The sequence below is a fragment of the Camellia sinensis genome, chromosome 12 (assembly GCF_055761805.1).
Source record: "Camellia sinensis isolate YWXY chromosome 12, ASM5576180v1, whole genome shotgun sequence".
In the NCBI taxonomy this organism is placed as follows: domain Eukaryota; kingdom Viridiplantae; phylum Streptophyta; class Magnoliopsida; order Ericales; family Theaceae; genus Camellia; species Camellia sinensis.
In genome coordinates, this window is record NC_138972.1 from 122,650,644 (window position 1) to 122,671,549 (window position 20,906).

General features: G+C 31.6%; 1 protein-coding gene and 1 pseudogene across 2 annotated transcripts; both read left to right on the forward strand.

The window, feature by feature from the left end:
- The window catches only part of LOC114256761 (mannosyl-oligosaccharide glucosidase GCS1-like), a 357,500-nt pseudogene that overhangs the window by 267,939 nt on the left and 68,655 nt on the right, over nucleotides 1–20,906 (forward strand).
- LOC145804755 (nifU-like protein 1, chloroplastic) lies at nucleotides 10,321–14,254 on the forward strand. Of its 2 annotated transcripts, none has more exons than XM_082899757.1 (3): nucleotides 10,321–10,847; nucleotides 13,605–13,744; nucleotides 13,881–14,254. In XM_082899757.1, the coding sequence occupies exons 1-3, from the start codon at nucleotides 10,751–10,753 to the stop codon at nucleotides 14,067–14,069; spliced, it is 426 nt and encodes a 141-aa protein (XP_082755883.1). In that variant the 5' UTR covers nucleotides 10,321–10,750; the 3' UTR covers nucleotides 14,070–14,254. The 2 variants fall into 2 exon arrangements, with proteins under 2 accessions (XP_082755883.1, XP_082755884.1); XM_082899758.1 differs by having other exon boundaries at nucleotides 13,605–13,738.

Here is a 20,906-nt window from a genome sequence, read left to right on the forward strand (position 1 = left end):
CTTAAATTCTTCAATGGTTACAATTAGAAACACAATAGTAAAGAGATGATGGAGATAAGAGATTCGGTGAAGAATAAGACAAAGTAGTTAGAGAGAGAATAATGGCAAGGTTTTCCTATGGATCTCCCACTTTCACTCTCAAGATAGATAATGGAGAAGGGAAACTAATTCTCTCCAAAAAATTGTCTCTCCAAAATCCATTCCATTGTAAAGCCACAAGCGTGTACTATTTATAGGTACCTCATGATGTACGATGGAGTCTATGTGCAAGGCACATGGGAAATATTCTCTCTAGCTATTTTATCCGAAGAAGTGATCTCTTTGAGGATGAGAAAAATCCCAAAGAGGAGATCAACCCCTCAACGAATCCTTGTTCTTAGCCATATCTAACCAATGATCATCAATCATCCCAAAGAGTCAGGGGTGATCCCAAAGGACGCCCTCCGCAAATATTGTCGAGTCTCAGGGACCCCTTAAATCGTGTCACCTTGATTCGGGTATAGACTAGTTTAACCGAAGAGTGAATTTATCTTCACACATTGTTCTCGGGATCAAGTTCTTTGTTCAAACTCCATCATTCCATGGTTCTGGTGCGTCGATCCCGTAAAGCTCCGAACCCATAGGTGTTCTGGGACTCATTAACAAAGCGAGTTTTGTATTTGAATCCGTTCAAAGCCAAGCACTTCGGATCTTTGGGTTTGTGGATCCGAATCTTTTCGAGTCCAAGCTCAAATAGGCCTCTAGATTCATGATTTTGAGCCATTTCAAGACTAAACAAATACCTCAAATGATGGATCTTCTCTGAGGGTTTTATCTTCTCTAAAAGCAACAGTTCACCTTATCGGATGATCGTATGACCTAGGTCTCTTTGGATGAGCTTGTTGGGCTCTCTTCAGAGATATAAACATGATGGGTCTTTCTCGACTCAATTTGCTGACTTTCTTGCAGGCTTGTTCAATATAATTCACTTTAGCCTACTTGGCGATAATTTCTCTAGGTCCACTAATTTTGGGTTTTCCGATTAGACTCCGATTAGGCCTAATTAATTTAATAGGCTCAAGTTAACCTCTCTTACACAAATTGAAAAAATTACAAAAATAGATACCAAAAATGATACATATTTTAAGAACTAGTAATGTGCTTAATCCAAAATTTCTTGTTAACCTATTGGATCAAGCTGAATGGATGGACTAAAGACAAACTTCTATTATTTTTAAACTCAATCTCTCTTTTGCAGTATTTAAACTTTAAGAAAAAAATTATAAATTAAAAATCATACGATGCTTATTGAGTTAGTTATATTTTGTCACTCAATTACGTAATTGGTATTAGATTATAATATAAATAACGTTATGTCTTAATTTTTTTTTATTAGTATCTCCAGATTGTGGCTCGTTTGGGAATTAGAAATTATTTGAAAAATAAGTGTATTTATTTGGATCATATTTATTTATATATTTTTTTTTATTTTAGAAAAAGTCAAAAAATACACTAAATAAGAAAATCCCAAACAATCACTTTATTTGACTTTTTCATTTTTTTTACAAAAACACATGTGGAAAAACAAAAAGAGTAATGTGATGGATGTTTTGATTTTTTAATAATTTTACCCAAAAAATCACATGCCAAACAGTCTCTAAGAGAGATTATTTGGTTTTAAAATAATACTTTACATCATTCTTCATAGTAATGATACTTATTATGTCATGTCTCAAAATTAAATACAAAAAATTTAGGAGAAATTACAAAAAAATAAAATAAAATGATCATTGTGACAAAATAAATTATGAATTTTTAATTTTTATTAATTTAAATTTTAATATTTTGATTTGTTTTTAATTTAAACAATTTATTTATTTTCGTCAAATAAAATTGACTAAAAAATAATATTTTTGTCATTAAATTTAATAATAGTATTTTAATCATTTTATGTACATCGATATAGTTTAATGACTAAACAAATATTTTTCTATCAATTTTACTAAATAAAAATAGATAAACAATTTAAAATTTCAATTTCAATTTCAATTGACAAAATTAAAAATTAAAAAATTATTTTATTACAAAAATATTTTTCTTTTAATTTTCCCAAAATATATATATTTTCTGTTGCATTGCATGTAATTTGTTTTGTGGCTGGGCTTATCATTGATTGGGAAATGTTTAATTCTACCCCCAATAATATATTTGATATATATTAACTTTTGATTTATTATACATTTAACAATGGAGGGTTCAATTTTTTTGCCACATCTACAATGAATTTATGAGTATAAGGCCTCTTTTGAGAATGATAAAAGAAGTCAGCTTATTAACTTATTTAGGTCATATATTATTATTATTATTTTTTTTTTTGCACATTATTTTATAATAAGTCAAAAAATAAAAAATAAAAATTCACTTTTCAAAATAGGCCTAGGAAAAAAGTTAATTTATTAACTTATTGATGTTAGATAATGTCTCAATGGGACCACATAATTAAATGTGGTGTTATCATTTATAAGAAGCCTACAATTTAAGTGATTCAATTTAGTTAATAGGCTTAAGGGTATATATGTGTTATGGACCTAATGTGTAGATACTAATTGTATAATTTCTATTTCTATGAGGGGCAGAAATAGAAATTAAAACATATTGGTTAAAGTTGGTTTTCATTACCTTTCAGTTTTAAAACCAATAATAATAATGGTTAATTTATTAGTTTTTATTACCTTTCAGTTATGAAACTAATAATGGTTAATTTATTGGTTTTTATTACCTTTCAGTTATGAAACCAATAATGGTTAATTTATTGGTTTTCATTACCTTTCAGTTATGAAAACCAATTACAACCTTTAAAAGGTTATGGTCCCTATTCCTTCCCAAGAGTGAAAAAACAAGAATACTGTTTTGTTTTCTAAATCCTCTCAAGGAGAAACATAAGGCACATAAGGGAAAGGATTAGAAGGCAATAACATAGTCAATATCAAAGGTTTTATTGACAATCAGACGCTTCCGTTTAACCGTTCATCGATGGATTCAGGTATGTTGTTTTAGTCTTGTTTTCTTGATGATATACATGGTAAATGATCCGAAACATGAAGTTCTGAAATTTATGTTAACAAGTGGTATCAGAGCGGTTATATCATGTGTATTATCAGAATAGATATGCTTTTATTCATCCTATTTAGTTTCTTGGAATCAGATTCTATTTTTTGTATTTCTGTTTTTCCCTCTGCTGCAAATTCTGTTTTGTTTTCTGGAAATGGAACATAATTCGGATGGGCGGTTCATTTTTCAAATGGTGAACATCATGTATTTATATATATATATATATATATATATATATGTATATAATTGGGATGGATTCAGATTATATAACATATACGGGGTAACAAATTTAGAAATCTTTAAATTTAATGTAATTTCATACAACGTCTACGGAAATTTAATTTTCTAATGTTCTAAATATAAATCAATTCAAACAAGATGTCACAAAAGTGATCTCTCTTGTCTAGATTGTTTTATATGGAATGTTTTGAAATTCATGTCTGTGTATCTCATGCGGGTATTTATTGGTCCAAAGACATGATTAAGACGGCAGAATTACACACACATTTTGTGGTGATAAACATGTGCCAATTGTCAAGGAAACCTAATGTGAATAATAAATCCATCAAAAGATAGATTTGTTATTTGACATAACTTATTGTCAATGTTTGATCATTACAACAAGAATACCACTTACAGTTAATATCACTACCCAAAGGTTTGGTATTAATGTTGTGCTAGGTATCTTGAGATGTTGTTATTAAATTAATTTATTTAGAGATTATCTGTTTGGTAACTTAATGTGAGCATAATTGTTTAAAAGGTTATCCTGTTGAGGCGAGGCCTTATAAACCTCATGAACGAAAATTAGACTCTAAAACCATTAGCAACTACTTTATTGGCTATGCCGAACGATTACGGGGTTACAAGTTTTATGATCCCACAAATAGGTCAATATTTGAGACGGGAATTGCAACATTTTTTGAGGATGTTGAGTTTGGGGGGAGAAATCCAGTTAGAGACATTGTCTTTGAGGAGGAAGCAGGAGTAATCCCACTTCCTACTACTACTTTTGACCAATCACAGGTTCCTATACCTGTCATTGCTCGAGAAGTAATTTCGAATCCTCAACCAGACAATGTTGTTCAAGATAATATAGTTCAAACCCCCATTCAAGATGAGGTAATTGTTCCTTTGTATTAGGAATCGAAATACTCCGAGATCGTTCTCGGGGTATTCTAGGATTATCACAAAGGAGCTATATCGAAAAAAATACTCATTAGATTTGGCATGCAAAATTGTAAATCAGTTGAAACCCCGGTTGCTAAGGGAGACAAGTTTAGTCTCAGCCAATGCCCGAAGAACAGTCTTGAAATTCAAGAAATGCAGAAGATTCCTTATGCCTCGGCTGTAGGGAGTCTAATGTATGCTCAAGTATGTACGCGTCCGGATATTGCGTTTATAATTGGCATGTTAGGCAGATATTTAAGTAATCCTGGCATGGATCATTGGAAAGCAGTCAAGCGTGTTATGCGATATTTACAGAGAACAAAGGAATATATGCTCACATACAGGAGATCGGATAAGTTAGAGGTCATTGGATATTCCGACTCCGATTTTGCTGGATGCCAAGACAGTAGGAAATCTACATCAGGCTATATTTATCTGTTAGCTGGCGGAGCAATTTCTTGGAGGTCTGCAAAGCAGACGCTCATAGCTTCATCCACCATGGCTGCAGAGTTTGTAACATGTTATGAGGCATCAAACCAAGGGATATGGCTGCGGAATTTTGTCACTGGGTTGCGTATTTTGGAAGGCACTGAAAGACCACTTAAGATATATTGTGACAATAAGTCTGCAGTTTTATATTCCAATAACAACAGGAGCTCGACAAAATCAAAGCATATTGATATCAAGTTCCTAGTTGTAAAAGAAAGAGTGCAGAGTGGACAGATTTCCATAGAGCACATTGGGACAAACTCCATGATAGCGGATCCACTTATGAAGAAACTACCACCCAAGGTCTTTCATGAGCACACTGCTCATATGGGTGTTGTTCTATTTGAGAACATTCTGGTTTAGTGGGAGTTTGAATTTATATTACTGCTTTATGTCAGCCTTGAGTTTTATCTATGTAATTAGATTAATTTCTGCAGAAATGAGGTATTCAGTTTATTACACTCTGTTACGTACTGTGAAGTATTGATCTCAATAAAGTTAAGTAGGACCAGTTGGAAATAGGCATGTATGGATCACATCACATGTAATTTCCATGCTACGCATCCATGATTGATCTATGTCATTTAGCTGTATTCGTATACGTGACCATTGGTGGGTCGAGTTACGATTAATGTAACGAAGACCACTTTGATCCCTATATTAATATAGTTAATGGACAAGATTGTTTGGATACCCTCAAGTTATGATAACAAATTTCTGAGCTCACTAAAGTTAAGCACATTTTTCAGGATACATATGTGGTCCAGTGGGAGATTGTTAGATAATGTCTCAATGGGACCACATAATTAAATGTGGTGTTATCATTTATAAGAAGCCTACAATTTAAGTGATTCAATTTAGTTAATAGGCTTAAGGGTATATGTGTTATGGACCTAATGTGTAGATACTAGTTGTATAATTTCTATTTCTATGAGGGGCAGAAATAGAAATTAAAACATATTGGTTAAAGTTGGTTTTCATTACCTTTCAGTTTTAAAACCAATAATAATAATGGTTAATTTATTAGTTTTTATTACCTTTAAGTTATGAAACTAATAATGGTTAATTTATTGATTTTTATTACTTTTCAGTTATGAAACTAATAATGGTTAATTGATTGGTTTTTATTACTTTTCAGTTATGAAACCAATAATGGTTAATTTATTGGTTTTCATTACCTTTCAGTTATGAAAACCAATTACAACCTTTAAAAGGTTATGGTCCATATTCCTTCCCAAGAGTGAAAAAAGCAAGAATACTGTTTTGTTTTCTAAATCCTCTCAAGGAGAAACGTAAGGCACATAAGGGAAAGGATTAGAAGGCTCTAACAAAGTCAATATTAAGGTTTTATTGACAATCAGACGCTTCCGTTTAACCGTTCATCGATGGATTCAGGTATGTCATTTTGTCTTGATCTCTTGATAATACACATGGTAAATGATCCAAAGTGTAAGGTTTATGTTCTGAAATTTATGTTAACAATTAAGGCGATCCACCAGAGAAAGGAGATTTGCATTTTCAGATGATTATATTGTATATCTCCAGGAACATGAGGTAGAAAATGGAATGTCGAAAGATGATCCAATCAACTTTCGTCAAGCTATGGAAAGTTCCAACTCTCATAAGTGGATAGAAGCCATGAATGAAGAATATAAGTCTATGCAAGACAATAAAGTTTGGGAACTTGTCTCATTACCAGTTGGTACGAAGCCCATAGGTTGTAAATGGATATTTAAAACCAAAAGGGATTCAAATGGTAATGTGGAGAGGTATAAGGCACGTCTTGTAGCCAAAGGCTTTACTCAAAAAGAAGGAATTGACTTTAAAGAAACTTTCTCTCCAGTTTCTTCGAAAGATTCTTTTAGGACAATTATGGCGCTTGTTGCATATTTTGATCTTGAGTTGCATCAGATGGATGTCAAAACAGCTTTTCTTAATGGTGACATTAAAGAAACAATTTATATGGTGCAGCCAGAAAACTTTGTGTCAGGAGAGCCAAAGAATATGGTTTGCAAATTGACTAAATCCATCTATGGACTCAAACAAGCTTCTCGTCAGTGGTACTTCAAATTTCATCAAGTTCTCACTTCGTATGGTTTTGAAACTAATGTTGTTGATGAATGTGTGTATCACAAGTTCAGTGGGAGTAAACACATATTTTTGATTTTATATGTTGACGACATATTGCTTGCCACAAACGATATAAACTTATTACATGACACCAAGAGATTTCTATCTAAGAATTTTGAAATGAAAGATCTTGGTGATGCTTCCTTTGTATTAGGAATCGAAATACTCCGAGATCGTTCTCGTGGTATTCTGGGATTATCACAAAGGAGCTATATCGAAAAAAATACTCATTAGATTTGGCATGCAAAATTGTAAATCAGGTGAAACCCCGGTTGCTAAGGGAGACAAGTTTAGTCTCAGCCAATGCCCGAAGAACAGTCTTGAAATTCAAGAAATGCAGAAGATTCCTTATGCCTCGGCTGTAGGGAGTCTAATGTATGCTCAAGTATGTACGCGTCCGGATATTGCGTTTATAGTTGGCATGTTAGGCAGATATTTAAGTAATCCTGGCATGGATCATTGGAAAGCAGTCAAGCGTGTTATGCGATATTTACAGAGAACAAAGGAATATATGCTCACATACAGGAGATCGGATAAGTTAGAGGTCATTGGATATTCCGACTCCGATTTTGCTGGATGCCAAGACAGTAGGAAATCCATATCAGGCTATATTTATCTGTTAGCTGGTGGAGCAATTTCTTGGAGGTCTGCAAAGCAGACGCTCATAGCTTCATCCACCATGGCTGCAGAGTTTGTAGCATGTTATGAGGCATCAAACCAAGGGATATGGCTGCGGAATTTTGTCACTGGGTTGCGTATTTTGGAAGACACTGAAAGACCACTTAAGATATATTGTGACAATAAGTCTGCAGTTTTATATTCCAATAACAACAGGAGCTCGACAAAATCAAAGCATATTGATATCAAGTTCCTAGTTGTAAAAGAAAGAGTGCAGAGTGGACAGATTTCCATAGAGCACATTGGGACAAACTCCATGATAGCGGATCCACTTACGAAGAAACTACCACCCAAGGTCTTTCATGAGCACACTGCTCATATGGGTGTTGTTCTATTTGAGAACATTCTGGTTTAGTGGGAGTTTGAATTTATATTACTGCTTTATGTCAGCCTTGAGTTTTATTTATGTAATTAGATTAATTTCTGCAGAAATGAAGTATTCAGTTTATTACGCTCTGTTACGTATTTTGAAGTATTGATCTCAATAAAGTTAAGTAGGACCAGTTGGACATAGGCATGTATGGATCACATCACATGTAATTTCCATGCTACGCATCCATGATTGATCTATGTCATTTAGCTATATTTGTATACGTGACCATTGGTGGGTCGAGTTACGATTGATGTAACGAAGACCGCTTTGATCCTATATTAATATAGTTAATGGACAAGATTGTTTGGATACCCTCAAGTTATGATAACAAATTTCTGAGCTCACTAAAGTTAAGCACATTTTTCAAGATACATATGTGGTCCAGTGGGAGATTGTTAGATAATGTCTCAATGGGACTACATAATTAAATGTGGTGTTATCATTTATAAGAAGCCTACAATTTAAGTGATTCAATTTAGTTAATAGGCTTAAGGGTATATATGTGTTATGGACCTAATGTGTAGATACTAATTGTATAATTTCTATTTCTATGAGGGGCAGAAATAGAAATTAAAACATATTGGTTAAAGTTGGTTTTCATTACCTTTCAGTTTTAAAACCAATAATAATAATGGTTAATTTATTAGTTTTTATTACCTTTCAGTTATGAAACTAATAATGGTTAATTTATTGGTTTTTATTACCTTTCAGTTATGAAACCAATAATGGTTAATTTATTGGTTTTCATTACCTTTCAGTTATGAAAACCAATTACAACCTTTAAAAGGTTATGGTCCCTATTCCTTCCCAAGAGTGAAAAAACAAGAATACTGTTTTGTTTTCTAAATCCTCTCAAGGAGAAACATAAGGCACATAAGGGAAAGGATTAGGAGGCAATAACATAGTCAATATCAAAGGTTTTATTGACAATCAGACGCTTCCGTTTAACCGTTCATCGATAGATTCAGGTATGTTGTTTTAGTCTTGTTTTCTTGATGATATACATGGTAAATGATCCGAAACATGAAGTTCTGAAATTTATGTTAACAATTGATTCTTTAGATCACATTATCTTTATTTTTTTCACGCTTTTCCAAAAAAAAAAAGCTACAATAAAAAAAACTAAAAAATTAACCTTTTTCATAGTTCCTCAAATATCTCTAACTTTACTCTCTCTACAAGTTATACTCTAAATCTTTTACCAAATGTCACATAGACTTGCAACATTTGCCACAAAATTTGATAAAAATTTTGCCCTAATTTGGCATTCAAGGTTTGGGAGATTAAAAGGTTAAAATGGTTGTAAAAAGATAAAATACGTTAAAAAATTAATAAGACAAAAATATCACATTTAAATTATAATCATTTCACGTTTTCTCTCACAGAAGTCAAAGAGTCTTACCCAAACGAGACATTTTAGCCGAGACTAAAATAAAAATGCTACAGATCCCAAATAATTTGTCAATTTTTTACCAAACCTCTCACATGGGTAATGCCCACACAAACTCACATGTGTGTGGATCCCATACCTATGTGAGATGTATGATAGAAAATTTGATAGATTATTTGGAGTCCATAGCATAATAGGAATAATGTTAAGGATACAAAATTTTCTACTAAATAAATAATCAAATGTCTCGCATGGGTGTGAGGTCCGCAATTTGCGACCTATAACATTTTCCAGCATAACTGCATATATTTTTTACACATTTTTTTTGTAAAAAGCTAAAAATTACTAAAATAAAATGTTTCCAAATAAGGCCAGCCAAAAAACCAAAAAATTAAAAAGCAACACAGTTCCCAAACGAAACCTTTGTAGTTTGTAGTATTTTTCTTCAGCAATGGTTGGTGCCCCGAAAATACATGGCTCAAATGGCTCGAAACACCCAAAATGACGTCGTTTTGGGTGTAAGACGACGTCGTTTTACAGAATTCGAGCCATTCAAGCCACATAATTCGGGCTACCAAACATTATTCATTTTTCTTTTACCAAACATTAATGAATCACAAGGCTTCATTTGGAATATGAGTTGACTTTTGGCTTTAGACTTTCTTAACTATTTTAATTTGAGGTTAAAATAAGTTCGTTTAGGATGAACTTTTTAACTCTTTTAACTTTTATAAAAGAAAAAATGAAAAAATTATAGTTTATATATAACAACTTTCAATCTGAGCTTAAAAAATTTATTTTATCTTTTTATAATTAAAAAGTCCTAATATAGGGGTGTAAATTTAACCCGGTCCACATGACATCGGGCTCGGATTTTGGACCGGCCCATGTCGGGTCTCACAGACTTCGGTTAAAATTTAAATTAAATCAAACCAGTCTATAAGTCAAAAAATTAAGTATAGATTTAAAGCGTATTCAGGCCTAAGAAAGACCACAGGCCGGCCAAGAGCGGCTGAGTCCGACTTCAAAATGATAGTTCAAACCCATACTCGGGTCCCAAACTAGGCTCAGGTTTGAACCTAATCAAACCTAATCGAACCGGACTCACCACATACCCTAACATAACCCCAACCCACATGCCAAACGGGCACTAACCCTCCCGCACCTTTCAATCTACCTTTCTTCTCTGCAGCACAAGAGCTCGACGACGATGGCATCAATATCAGCAACTGGGTTGTCCTCCCCAAATCGACCCCTCTCATTCCCCCCAAAAAATCTCGAATAAATCCCACAAATCTCCATCTTTCGTTTCATTCCAAGGAGGACCCAGATTAGTTCCTCAAAAATGGGCAGTTAAAGCCTCAGCCAGTGGGTCTCCTCCGGGACTCTACTCGGCCAAGATTTTCGAACTCACACCTCAGAACGTTGACATGGTTCTTGAGGACGTTCGGCCTTATCTCATCTCCGATGGTGGCAACGTCGACGTCGTCTCCGTCGCAGACGGTGTCATCTCTCTCAAACTCCAAGGTTTGTTTATTTCTGGCCTATTCTTTCATTGTTTTATGGTTTAATCTAATTGAATTGATTATATTCATCTTATTTTATTTCCAAATGAACATTCAATTTTTGTTAGTATTGGTTTTTGAGCTTGCCTGATAGATACTATTCAATGAGGGCGTCTTTGTTTTTCTTTTTTCATTTTTGCTTCTGGGTTTCAATCAGAACATTGTAGAAAACATCATCATGGTAATTGATTGTTTTTAACTCGGGTTTTTTGAAAACAATGTCTGAGACAAACAAAATGAATTTTAGTTTTATTTTCAGTTTTATGGGAAATCAAGAAACAATGTGCGGATAAAATGAGTGCAGCTGAGATTAGAATGGTTAGAGAGATGTGTGTAGGAAAGGTAGAATTAGAAATGGATGTATTCGTGAAATTAGAAATAAGATGAAAATAGGAAAATGAGATACAAATCCATTTTATAGACCCACTTTCTACAATCAGTGATGTGTAAAAGGGGTGATTGGCTGATTGTTAGAGAAGATATGAGAGAAAGTTGTCTTGGATATTCTAAGAGATTGCCACGTCAGTGGGTTTGAAAAATGGGTCTTACTTTTGGGGCTGAATTGCACTACTCTTGAAATAAGTTGAAAGAAAACAGGTTAAGGTGATTTGGCCATTTACAACGAAGACCATAAATGGAGATGTTAGGGAGAGGGGAAGATCTAAGCTAACATGGGATGCGATAGTAAAAAAAGGATATGAATTGATTTAATTTGACTTATCATATAGCCCTTGATAGAATACAATGGCGAAAAAGGATTCATGTAGTAGACTTTCCTTGATTAGGATACAAGGCGTGGTTTGATATTTTCTGTTTTCTATTACTCTCTGAAAGTAGAAAATTGTTTTTGAAAACTCTCCCAAACACAATCAAAAAAGTTTTATGAGCTCTTTACCTTTGGAATTGCCTCCTATGTCATGCAATAAGAATACGGACTAGGAGATTTGCAGTGAAAGATTCAGGATGAGTGTGATGCGTGCACTCGATGAAAATCTTTCAATCATACCAATTTCAATTTTGCATTTTTTGCTATGAAGTACGGATACGGACACGGGACACGACACGGATACGGGGACACGCAAATTTTAAAAAAATGGGGGACACGACACGCTGGGGACACGTTTAATATATATAATTTTATTTATTTATTATATGTCTAAAATAAAAAGAAAATCATTAATTTTTATACAATTACAATAATAATAAAATTAATAAACATATTTTTAAATTTTTTTAATAAAAAATGAGTTTTTTTAAATAAAAATAATTTATTTTATGAATTTTAGGTTTAACAAAAATAAAGATAAAAAAAAGAAAAAAGAAAAAAAGAGAGAGGGAAGAAAATAAAGGATGAGAGAGAGAGAGAGAGAGAGAGAGAGAGAGAGAAACGGGTGAAATAAAAAAGAGGGAAAGTGAATCAGCAAAGGGGGAAAGTCAAATGAGAGAGAGAGAGCATACATCGAAGCAAAGGGAGGAGAAGAAGAAGGAGAAGAAGATGGAGACAGAAGACAAAGAGGACGAGGCGAAGAAGAAGATAGCAGACGAATACCTCAGCTTCTTCAGTTGATGTGAACAGGTTAGGGGTCCTCTCCTCTCCTCCCTCGCTCTCTTTCTCTGTCTCCTCTCCTCTCCTCCCTCGATCTCTATCTTCTCTCCTCTCTTGATCTCTTTCTCTGTCTCTATTTCTCTTTCCTTGCTCCTCTCCTCCCTCGACCTCTTTCTGTCGTTCTCTCTTTCTCTCCAATAGTTAGGGCTTTGATCCACCTCAGACGTGTTCGGAAAGTGTCACAGCGTGTCCATGGCGTCTCCGACTGCAAAAATTCAAAAAAAAAAAAAAAGAGGACACGTTAGAGAGATGTTTGTGTCCAATACGTGTCCGACACTCGTACGTAGGCCCTAGGAACGTGTCAGTGCTTCATAGATTTTCTGTAAGCGTTCAAGTATTAAAGCTGACATTAAGTCCATAACGACTTTGTCCTGAAGATGTTCACGAAACTAGATCTTTTGCAAATCATAAACATAGAGATGATGTAGATTTTAGAGCCTTCATGTGTTGAATTTTAGATCCCATACCTCAGATGCAATGAATAAAAACAAAAGAGGAAGAATAAAACAAGCATGCAATTGAAACTTCCAACTAACTCAAAAACTATCATACTGCATGCAGCTGAGGCATCCAAAATCATCTAGATGATGTAAATTTGCTAGACAGCGTGACACTTGGCACTGTCGATGAGATATCAAGAATTTGGTGATTTATGTTATTCCCGTGACACTAGATAAGTATTTTTCTAAATTCTACTGTCCCACTTATCAGAACACACATTATAAGCAAAACCAGGCATGCGTAAAGCTTTCATTCATTAAACATGTTTGCAACCACATCCCATTTCAGCTGCCAATCAATGCCATGATGGCTTTAAGATGACAAATAAACCATTGCTAAATTTGTGGTTTGGAATGAATCAGAAATGGCTGAAACTTGAAATTGTTGAGGTGGGTGACCAGTATAAACTCGAGAAAGTTTGTTTCCCCTCATTGTCTGAACTAGTCATTAAAATTTGTTACTCGTGTTCCTGAGCGGTGTTTCTAGGGTGAAAATGGTCATTAGATTTTCAACATAATTATACAAAGTCTGAGTGGTGTTTCAAATTTTGAGCCTTGCAAATTCATTTTTTGTTGTCAACTGGCTAAGATTTCGATGGTAAATGGAAAACAGGAGCATGTGGAAGCTGCCGTAGCTCAACAACTACCATGAAAATGGGGATTGAACGAGTACTGAAGGAAAAATTTGGAGATGCAGTCAAGGATATTCGCCAAGTGTATGATGATGACCACACAAGTGAGACAACGGTAGACGTAATCTTTTGCTAACCTGAGCTACGAAGGGAGTAAAAACAATACCAAAATATCTTGAATTTCATCCATTGATAGCAATAATATGAACTACGTTGAAATTTGGGAGTGATTAGAATTTCCTGCTGTGTAAATGTAGGCGGTGAATGGCCATCTTGATATATTGAGGCCAGCCATAAAGAACTATGGTGGGAATGTGCAAGTATTATCTGTTGAGGGTGGCGATTGCCTTGTAAAGTATGTAGGGCCTGACTCCATTGGATCTGGAGTCAAAGCAGCAATAAAGGAGAGGTTTCCAGACATTACAAATGTTGTGTTTACTGGTTAGGCTGCTGTCAATCTTGGAAGCTCAGGGAAGTAGATGACTGGATTTTCGAATATTTTTCATGAGAGGGGGATATATTAAGCGCCACGATAGAACTTCAATTCCAATGTCTCAGTGTATTTAATTAAATTAAATTCAAGTTTCTTCTAGATACTGTTGCAATTAATTGATCTTCTGTTGATGATTAAGATTTTCTGATATAACATAGTTTAGAATTGTAGAACCAAATTGGTATTTGTACTTTAGTTTTGGTTTGATGACATAGCTTCAATGGCTGGTTCTAGTTTTAATTTTTTAAAAATCATAAGAAACGGTTTAGTCCCATGATCACTTTAAAATCAAACCAATCCGATTCATGACCACCTCTATTGACGTTAACACTGTTCAAAAATCAACAAGGGAATATGAGTCTGGGGTAGCACTCTCGGCATGAAGTTTGGTGGTATTTATTGTACTATTTCAGTTAGGATTTCAACGAGAGTGTGTGAAAGCATTGTAGACTAAAGTGATTCAGACCTCTATAATTATTGCTTAGAATGGATTTGATCTCCTATCATTCGTTGACGTAGACATGTTATTGAACCTTGTATATATATCTTATATATCTTGTTTGCAATTCCATTCTAGGCTTCTTAGCTTGACAAAGTTTGGTTTTGGTAAGATTGTGACAATTGTGTATAATGGATTTGATCTACTTTGACTCAAAGACGTAGCATATTGCCAAATTACGTATATATTGTATTATGTGTACTTAGTTTATTTATATTACTACTTTATAATTGGATTGGTTTCTTGAACAGTCCATTGGACTGGATATTAGCATAACAAATGACATGAGGTTAATAGAATAATTCAGCAGAAATCATCAAAGAAATCAATGTAACGACGTTCTTACTGTCAATCACCAAAACGACATCAGTAATATTCCATCAATTCTTCTTTCTCTTTTGTTTTCTTTTCCCCTACTAGAACGGCAAGACATGAGCTAATTCTCAAGTCCTTGTATGATTATTTTGTTTGGCCTTAATTAAGCCCATTGGGATTAAAAGATAAGAAAGCACCAACCCCCAGTTAAGATTAAGTCCAAAGACAAACATCTAATTAAGTATGATCCAACTAACTAGGTCAAATAGTCTAAAGACCACAACATACATTCTTTTCTTGTTCTTTTATTTCCTTGTGTTCTCATTTGAGAAAGAGTAGCGATATATAAATAGTATTTTTATACAGAATGATGTGCCTATTTTGGCTTGTAATTTCAAAAATATTGTTGATATATCGTTTGAATGAGTTTCTTCGTATGAAAGTACTTGGGTTTGTTTGGAAAATGGCTTTTTGATTTTTTTTTATTAAAATATAAGGTGAAAAAAATTAACATATTTGAGAAGGATTTTTTAAATTTTTACGAAAAAAATATGTAAAAAGTAGTGTAAATGGGAAAAATCTTTGGCTTTGTAAATTGAATGAGAAGAAATATTTGACCTTTTTTGTATGAGTTGAAAATCTTTAGACGATTTTAATAATTTTTTGACTGAAATAGTTACTTGCCAAACGTAGCCTGATAGTAAATCATTTTTTGTTAGAAAAATAGGCAGAGAAACTCCAATTAAGACTTGGTCCAAGGAAGAGCTTCTAATTAATAAAGTCCAACTCCAATTCCAACTACATATGGCAAAGGTTTTTTTGCAAGGAAATCACTTTTTATTTTTGCTTATTTAAAAAAATAAAAAAAACATACATTACATTACATATACAATATTAATAATAATGGAAGGTATTGTCCTCTGGTTTTCATGTTCTATATATCGGCCGGCTTTGTCCATGGAAAGTAAGACATGTATTCCTAAAATTTAGGATTGAGAATGATCGATCAATAATATGATATTTGGAAAATACTATTCACTTTATTTTTGTATATATTTTATTATTTTATTTATATATCTTTTACTCATAGTTTTATGTGTGAATTTTGTAAGTCATTAGGTTTAAAGAGCAAAGTTATTGAAAACAATTTTCCTGTGTGGTTAATGTTAGCAATCTCTAAAATAACACTTTTAAATATATTCACATGACAAGAGATCACATCTAAGTTAATTAATTATTAAATAAAATAACATGCAAGAGTCCATGTCATTGGAGATAAATTTAGAAGTCTTAGCATTTCTATTTCCATGCCATACAAATTGACGGAAATGCTAGAAATCTTTAAAGCATATATTTAAATTCAACTGTAATGATGTGGTACGGGGTTGATATGGTTGATTTGAAAACCAATCAATAATTGCAATAACTTAAATATAACGGTTCATATTATGATGTGTATTTAAGAATCATAATTTAAAAGTTTCAAGTTTCTTTTTAAGTTGGAATTTATTTGTTGAGTATTATTAAAATTTGTTGGATGGGTTTTTTTTATATATTTTTTTAGGGGCAAAAGGTGGAGGACCAACGACATATTTTGCATTGTTGACAATAATTTTATGAACTATTTGCTCTTCTTATGGATGAAAGTAACAAAAGTACTGTTGTAGTTTGGTGAAGAAAAAAAAAAAAAATCCTAAATTTTGTTTTTCATTCATTGTATTTGAATTTTAAATTTGATATATAAAAAGAAGAGAAATAGAATAGAAGCAAAAATCTTTTTTTCATCTTCTCTATGGGACATTTATCCCGTCTTATAATTTTATATTCATGAATTTAAAATTTAAACATAACAACTAAATCAAATGCATAAGATTTTAATCGACCTTGTCCAAATTTTCTAATGTCGAGAAACAAAGACTAAGAAAGTTTTTAAGAAAGTGTACAATATAAAATGTTGTGCAAAAACTAATACTTTACAAATATGAATATAGTATTGTGTCATTATATTTTAGTAAACTAATGGGTACCAGTAATTTTGTGCCATGTGATACTCTACCCAATTATTTATTATCAAACACAAATATAAATATGATAACTCACTATTTAAATTAATCATAATGATAATAAAAATAAATAAATAAAATCAAGTAAGCAAGATTTTTTAGACATGCAATAATGGATAATTTTACAAATTCAAAATTATTACTTAAAATTTTATCTAAAAATATAATGTGTGACTCATATTTATTTTAACTATATGGCCCGTTTGTTTGGGATTATAGGGAGGAGATTGGGTTTAATAGTGAGGAGGGGATTGAGAGATAGGGAGGGGATTAGTAATCCCTTGGTATTAGTAAGGAGGAGGAAGGAGGATTGGTAAGGAAGAGGTAGAGATGGTATTAGAAAAATAGTGAGGGGATTAAAAAAAATTTATTTTTTTTATTTTTTATAAATTGAGAATTTTTTTTAAATATAATGTTTAATTTTTTATATTTTTTTATTTGTTTTATTATTTTATATAAAAATAATTCAACAATTTCTCACTATTAATTCTCTCACTATCAATCTTTTCATTATGAATCCCTTCTATTCTATCTCTAAAAATAAACGGACCTATGTGCTCCAAAACACACTAATTTAATCCTAACCATTGTTTTCCTGATCCCTAAAAGTCTGGACTGTAGACTTTTTCTGCAATAATTGCACACATTTTTTAAATGAGTGTTTTTTTTGAAATTTTTAAAGTAAGAATTACTATTTAATTCCACGCAGTCGGTTACAAAATCGAATCAGAGGGGACAAACAGCCGTAAATCATAATTATTTTTCTTTTTTAAAAAAAAATTATTTTTAGTGATTTTTATTTATTTATTGTTGAACTATGTTATTTTCATAACCTAGAAAGATTTTAAAAATAATTATAAAAAAAACTTCAAAAAAGTGTTTTTTAAAAAAATAAAAGAAAAAAATCCAACTTTTTAACCTTTTTTTTTCTTTCTTTAATGAAGTTTTTTTATTTTATAAAAATGATTTAATTTTTGTCAAGGATATCTAAAAGTGACAAATAAAATAAAATAAATAGCTGTTAAACGTCACGCTTCACTTTTATTATAATCATTCATTTTCTTATATGATCATAATCTGATCACTTGACTAAGTAATTTCAATCAATTTAAAATTTTACAAAAATAATCAATGTGTTTGGTTTGAGTTTTTTGAATTAAATTTTTTGTTTTTGTATTTTTTTTGTTTTTAGTAAATATTATTTAAATTTTAAACATTTTTTTTTTACTTTTTAGATACACCTTACTTAGATGTATCTAAAAAATAAAAAATTTATGAAAAAATATTTTAAAAAATTAATAAATACATAAAAATACAAAAAATGTTACAAATTATAAATTATACTCAATTAAAATTTTCACTGGTTTGTTTTTATTAGAGTAAATTACAAACACATTTTTTAAGATTTACTTAAATTACAAATTACTCCCTGTGATTCTAAGAATTATATTATGCACTTTAAGATTTCTAATTTCATAATAAATAGGTCATTTTATTAATAAACCATCAAGTCAATTAACAGTTTTTAATATTGTTAAAATTTTATTTCAATTAATAATTCATATAATTTTATTATTATATAGGTGAACAGTTAAAAATTGTACTTTTTCAATTAATTCTGTTAAATGAAAAATTTTGACAGGAAAGTATTTGTAATTTTTCAAACCACAAAGAGACTATTCATATTTTAAATAAACTTCAGAGATGTATTTGTAATTCATCATTTTTATTATGAATTCCTCGTTTGCACAAGAACACGTTCAAAAGCAGACATATAAATCCCAATTTTAGATTTTTTTAAAGCTTTGAAATGACCAAAATATACGCAATTTCTTACCTTTTGCAAATGATTAAATCTAGCATGTTTGACTGATTTTAAGCTTTGAATTGACCATCATTTTAGTTGTTGCGATTCTTTTCGTTTCTTTTTTATGTTTATAATGGATCACATGTATATAGATTGGACCAATTGATGCATTAGCCATGGCCTAAAAAACATTACAAAGATCTACTTATTTAATAATTATGTCTGAATTTTACAATTGACTTCACAATGAAATTTATTTTTGCTTAATCTTCTTAGTCTGTATTGGCATGAGACTCTTGTTTTTTTTTATTTAAATATGACTGAATCACTATTTAATTTGTTATTTCATTTTCAAATTAATTTTAACTTACGTCAAAATTACTTGAAGGTAAACTAATATTTAATAACAATTTATGAAGTAAAAAAGAAAAGTTAATATGATTAGCCCACATATGTATATATAATTTTAGGATCTAGATTGTTTTCTGTCCAAATCTACATCCATCAATTCTAAATTCTATTTCAATATTAATGTGCATTCGACCATATCTAGAATGAATAATTATTTACATATTTCAATTTTATGTAATTGTTCTACTTATATAACATAATCCATATATATATATATATATATATATTAAGTTATATAAATAAAATTTTCTTATGAATGCAGTGGAATCAACATTATTAAATGCATACGTAACCTATTATTTTATATTGAGTCTCTCCCTCTCTCGTGTATATAAATACCAAAATGTGTGTGTGTATGTTTCAAAGTTGGAACATAAAATCCATTCTTCAACCTTCCATAATCTTTCTTCTTCTATCACTATATATATTTGCAGATATTTAAGTATGGTTGTGTCATCTCCGACTCCATTTCGGACCAAGAAGGCAAGGGCTGTGGGAATTCCCATTATTGACCTCTCTCTTGAGAGGTCTGTGTCGTTTGAGAAAATTGTGCAGGCATGTCAAGACTATGGTTTCTTCAAGGTGGTCAACCATGGTGTTCCCATGGAGATCATTGCAAGAATGGAGAAGGAAGGGAGTGATTTTTTCGCAAAACCCGCTTCGGAGAAGCAACAACAAGCGGGGGACCTGCCTAGTCCATTTGGTTATGGCTGCAAAAATATTGGCTTCAATGGTGATGTGGGTAAGGATAAGGGTATTTTGGTCATTTTAATTTGATTTGACATCATAAATAAATATTAAACTAAAAAGTAAAAAGTCAGTTTTTTACCAATCTTCCAAATCACTTCCAAAAAAACTAAAAAGCTTGGTAAAAAGTCAAAAATTAGCCTTTTACTAACTTCCCAAAAACCCAGAATTTGATCATGGAATAATCAGTGATAATTTTCTTACTTGATATGAGTCCTATTAAATGTGCGTCATTTATTTCATTTAAAAGGATTGTCTCAAGTGTTATAATCAAATTTTCATGAATCTAAAAGAACATAATTGGTATATAATCTTGTTCATGGCTATCCCATTCTTAGTTGGTATGTATATCTCTCTATTGCAATTTTGGAGTTCTCCTAAATTAAAATGGAAATACTATGAATCTTACTTAAATATTTTGAATTTATCTTAAATGAGAGCTGTGTGATTGAGATTAAATTGGTATAGTGTAAAATATATATGTAAAATAAATTTTAAATCATAAAATGATAATTTTAAATAATTAAATTTAAATTTATAATATTAACGGATTAAAAAAGCAATTATTTACACGTTGACTAAAAGTCATCAAATAATGTTGAAAAGAAGCCACTTGTCTATTTTCCGTATCAACTTCTTTTCAATGCCAATAATTATTTACACAACCGTTTTACATAAATCAAAGGCATGAGTTAAATTGACAAAATAAGCACAAAAATATGGCGTAGCAAGAAACTTTACAGATGGCACATTATATTAATCCACCTTTATTAAACGGTAGAGTGACAAATATCTAATTTAAATTGCAAGAATAATGCTATATGTATCAATTGATATACTAACTAATGTACTAATTGATGATGTGACATAATTTAAGAGATTTTTAAAATTTGTAATGTGATTAATGAGTAAGGTCAATAATAATACCATAACTAGTGTTGATACATT

Excerpts from the sequence above, each read along its gene's own strand:
- LOC145804755 (XM_082899757.1), top strand. The coding sequence starts at position 10,751 with ATGGTTCTTGAGGACGTTCGGCCTTATCTCATCTCCGATGGTGGCAAC. Across the intron at positions 10,848-13,604 it reads CATCTCTCTCAAACTCCAAG|GAGCATGTGGAAGCTGCCGT; the intron begins GTTTGTTTATTT and ends AATGGAAAACAG. Across the intron at positions 13,745-13,880 it reads CAAGTGAGACAACGGTAGAC|GCGGTGAATGGCCATCTTGA; the intron begins GTAATCTTTTGC and ends GTGTAAATGTAG.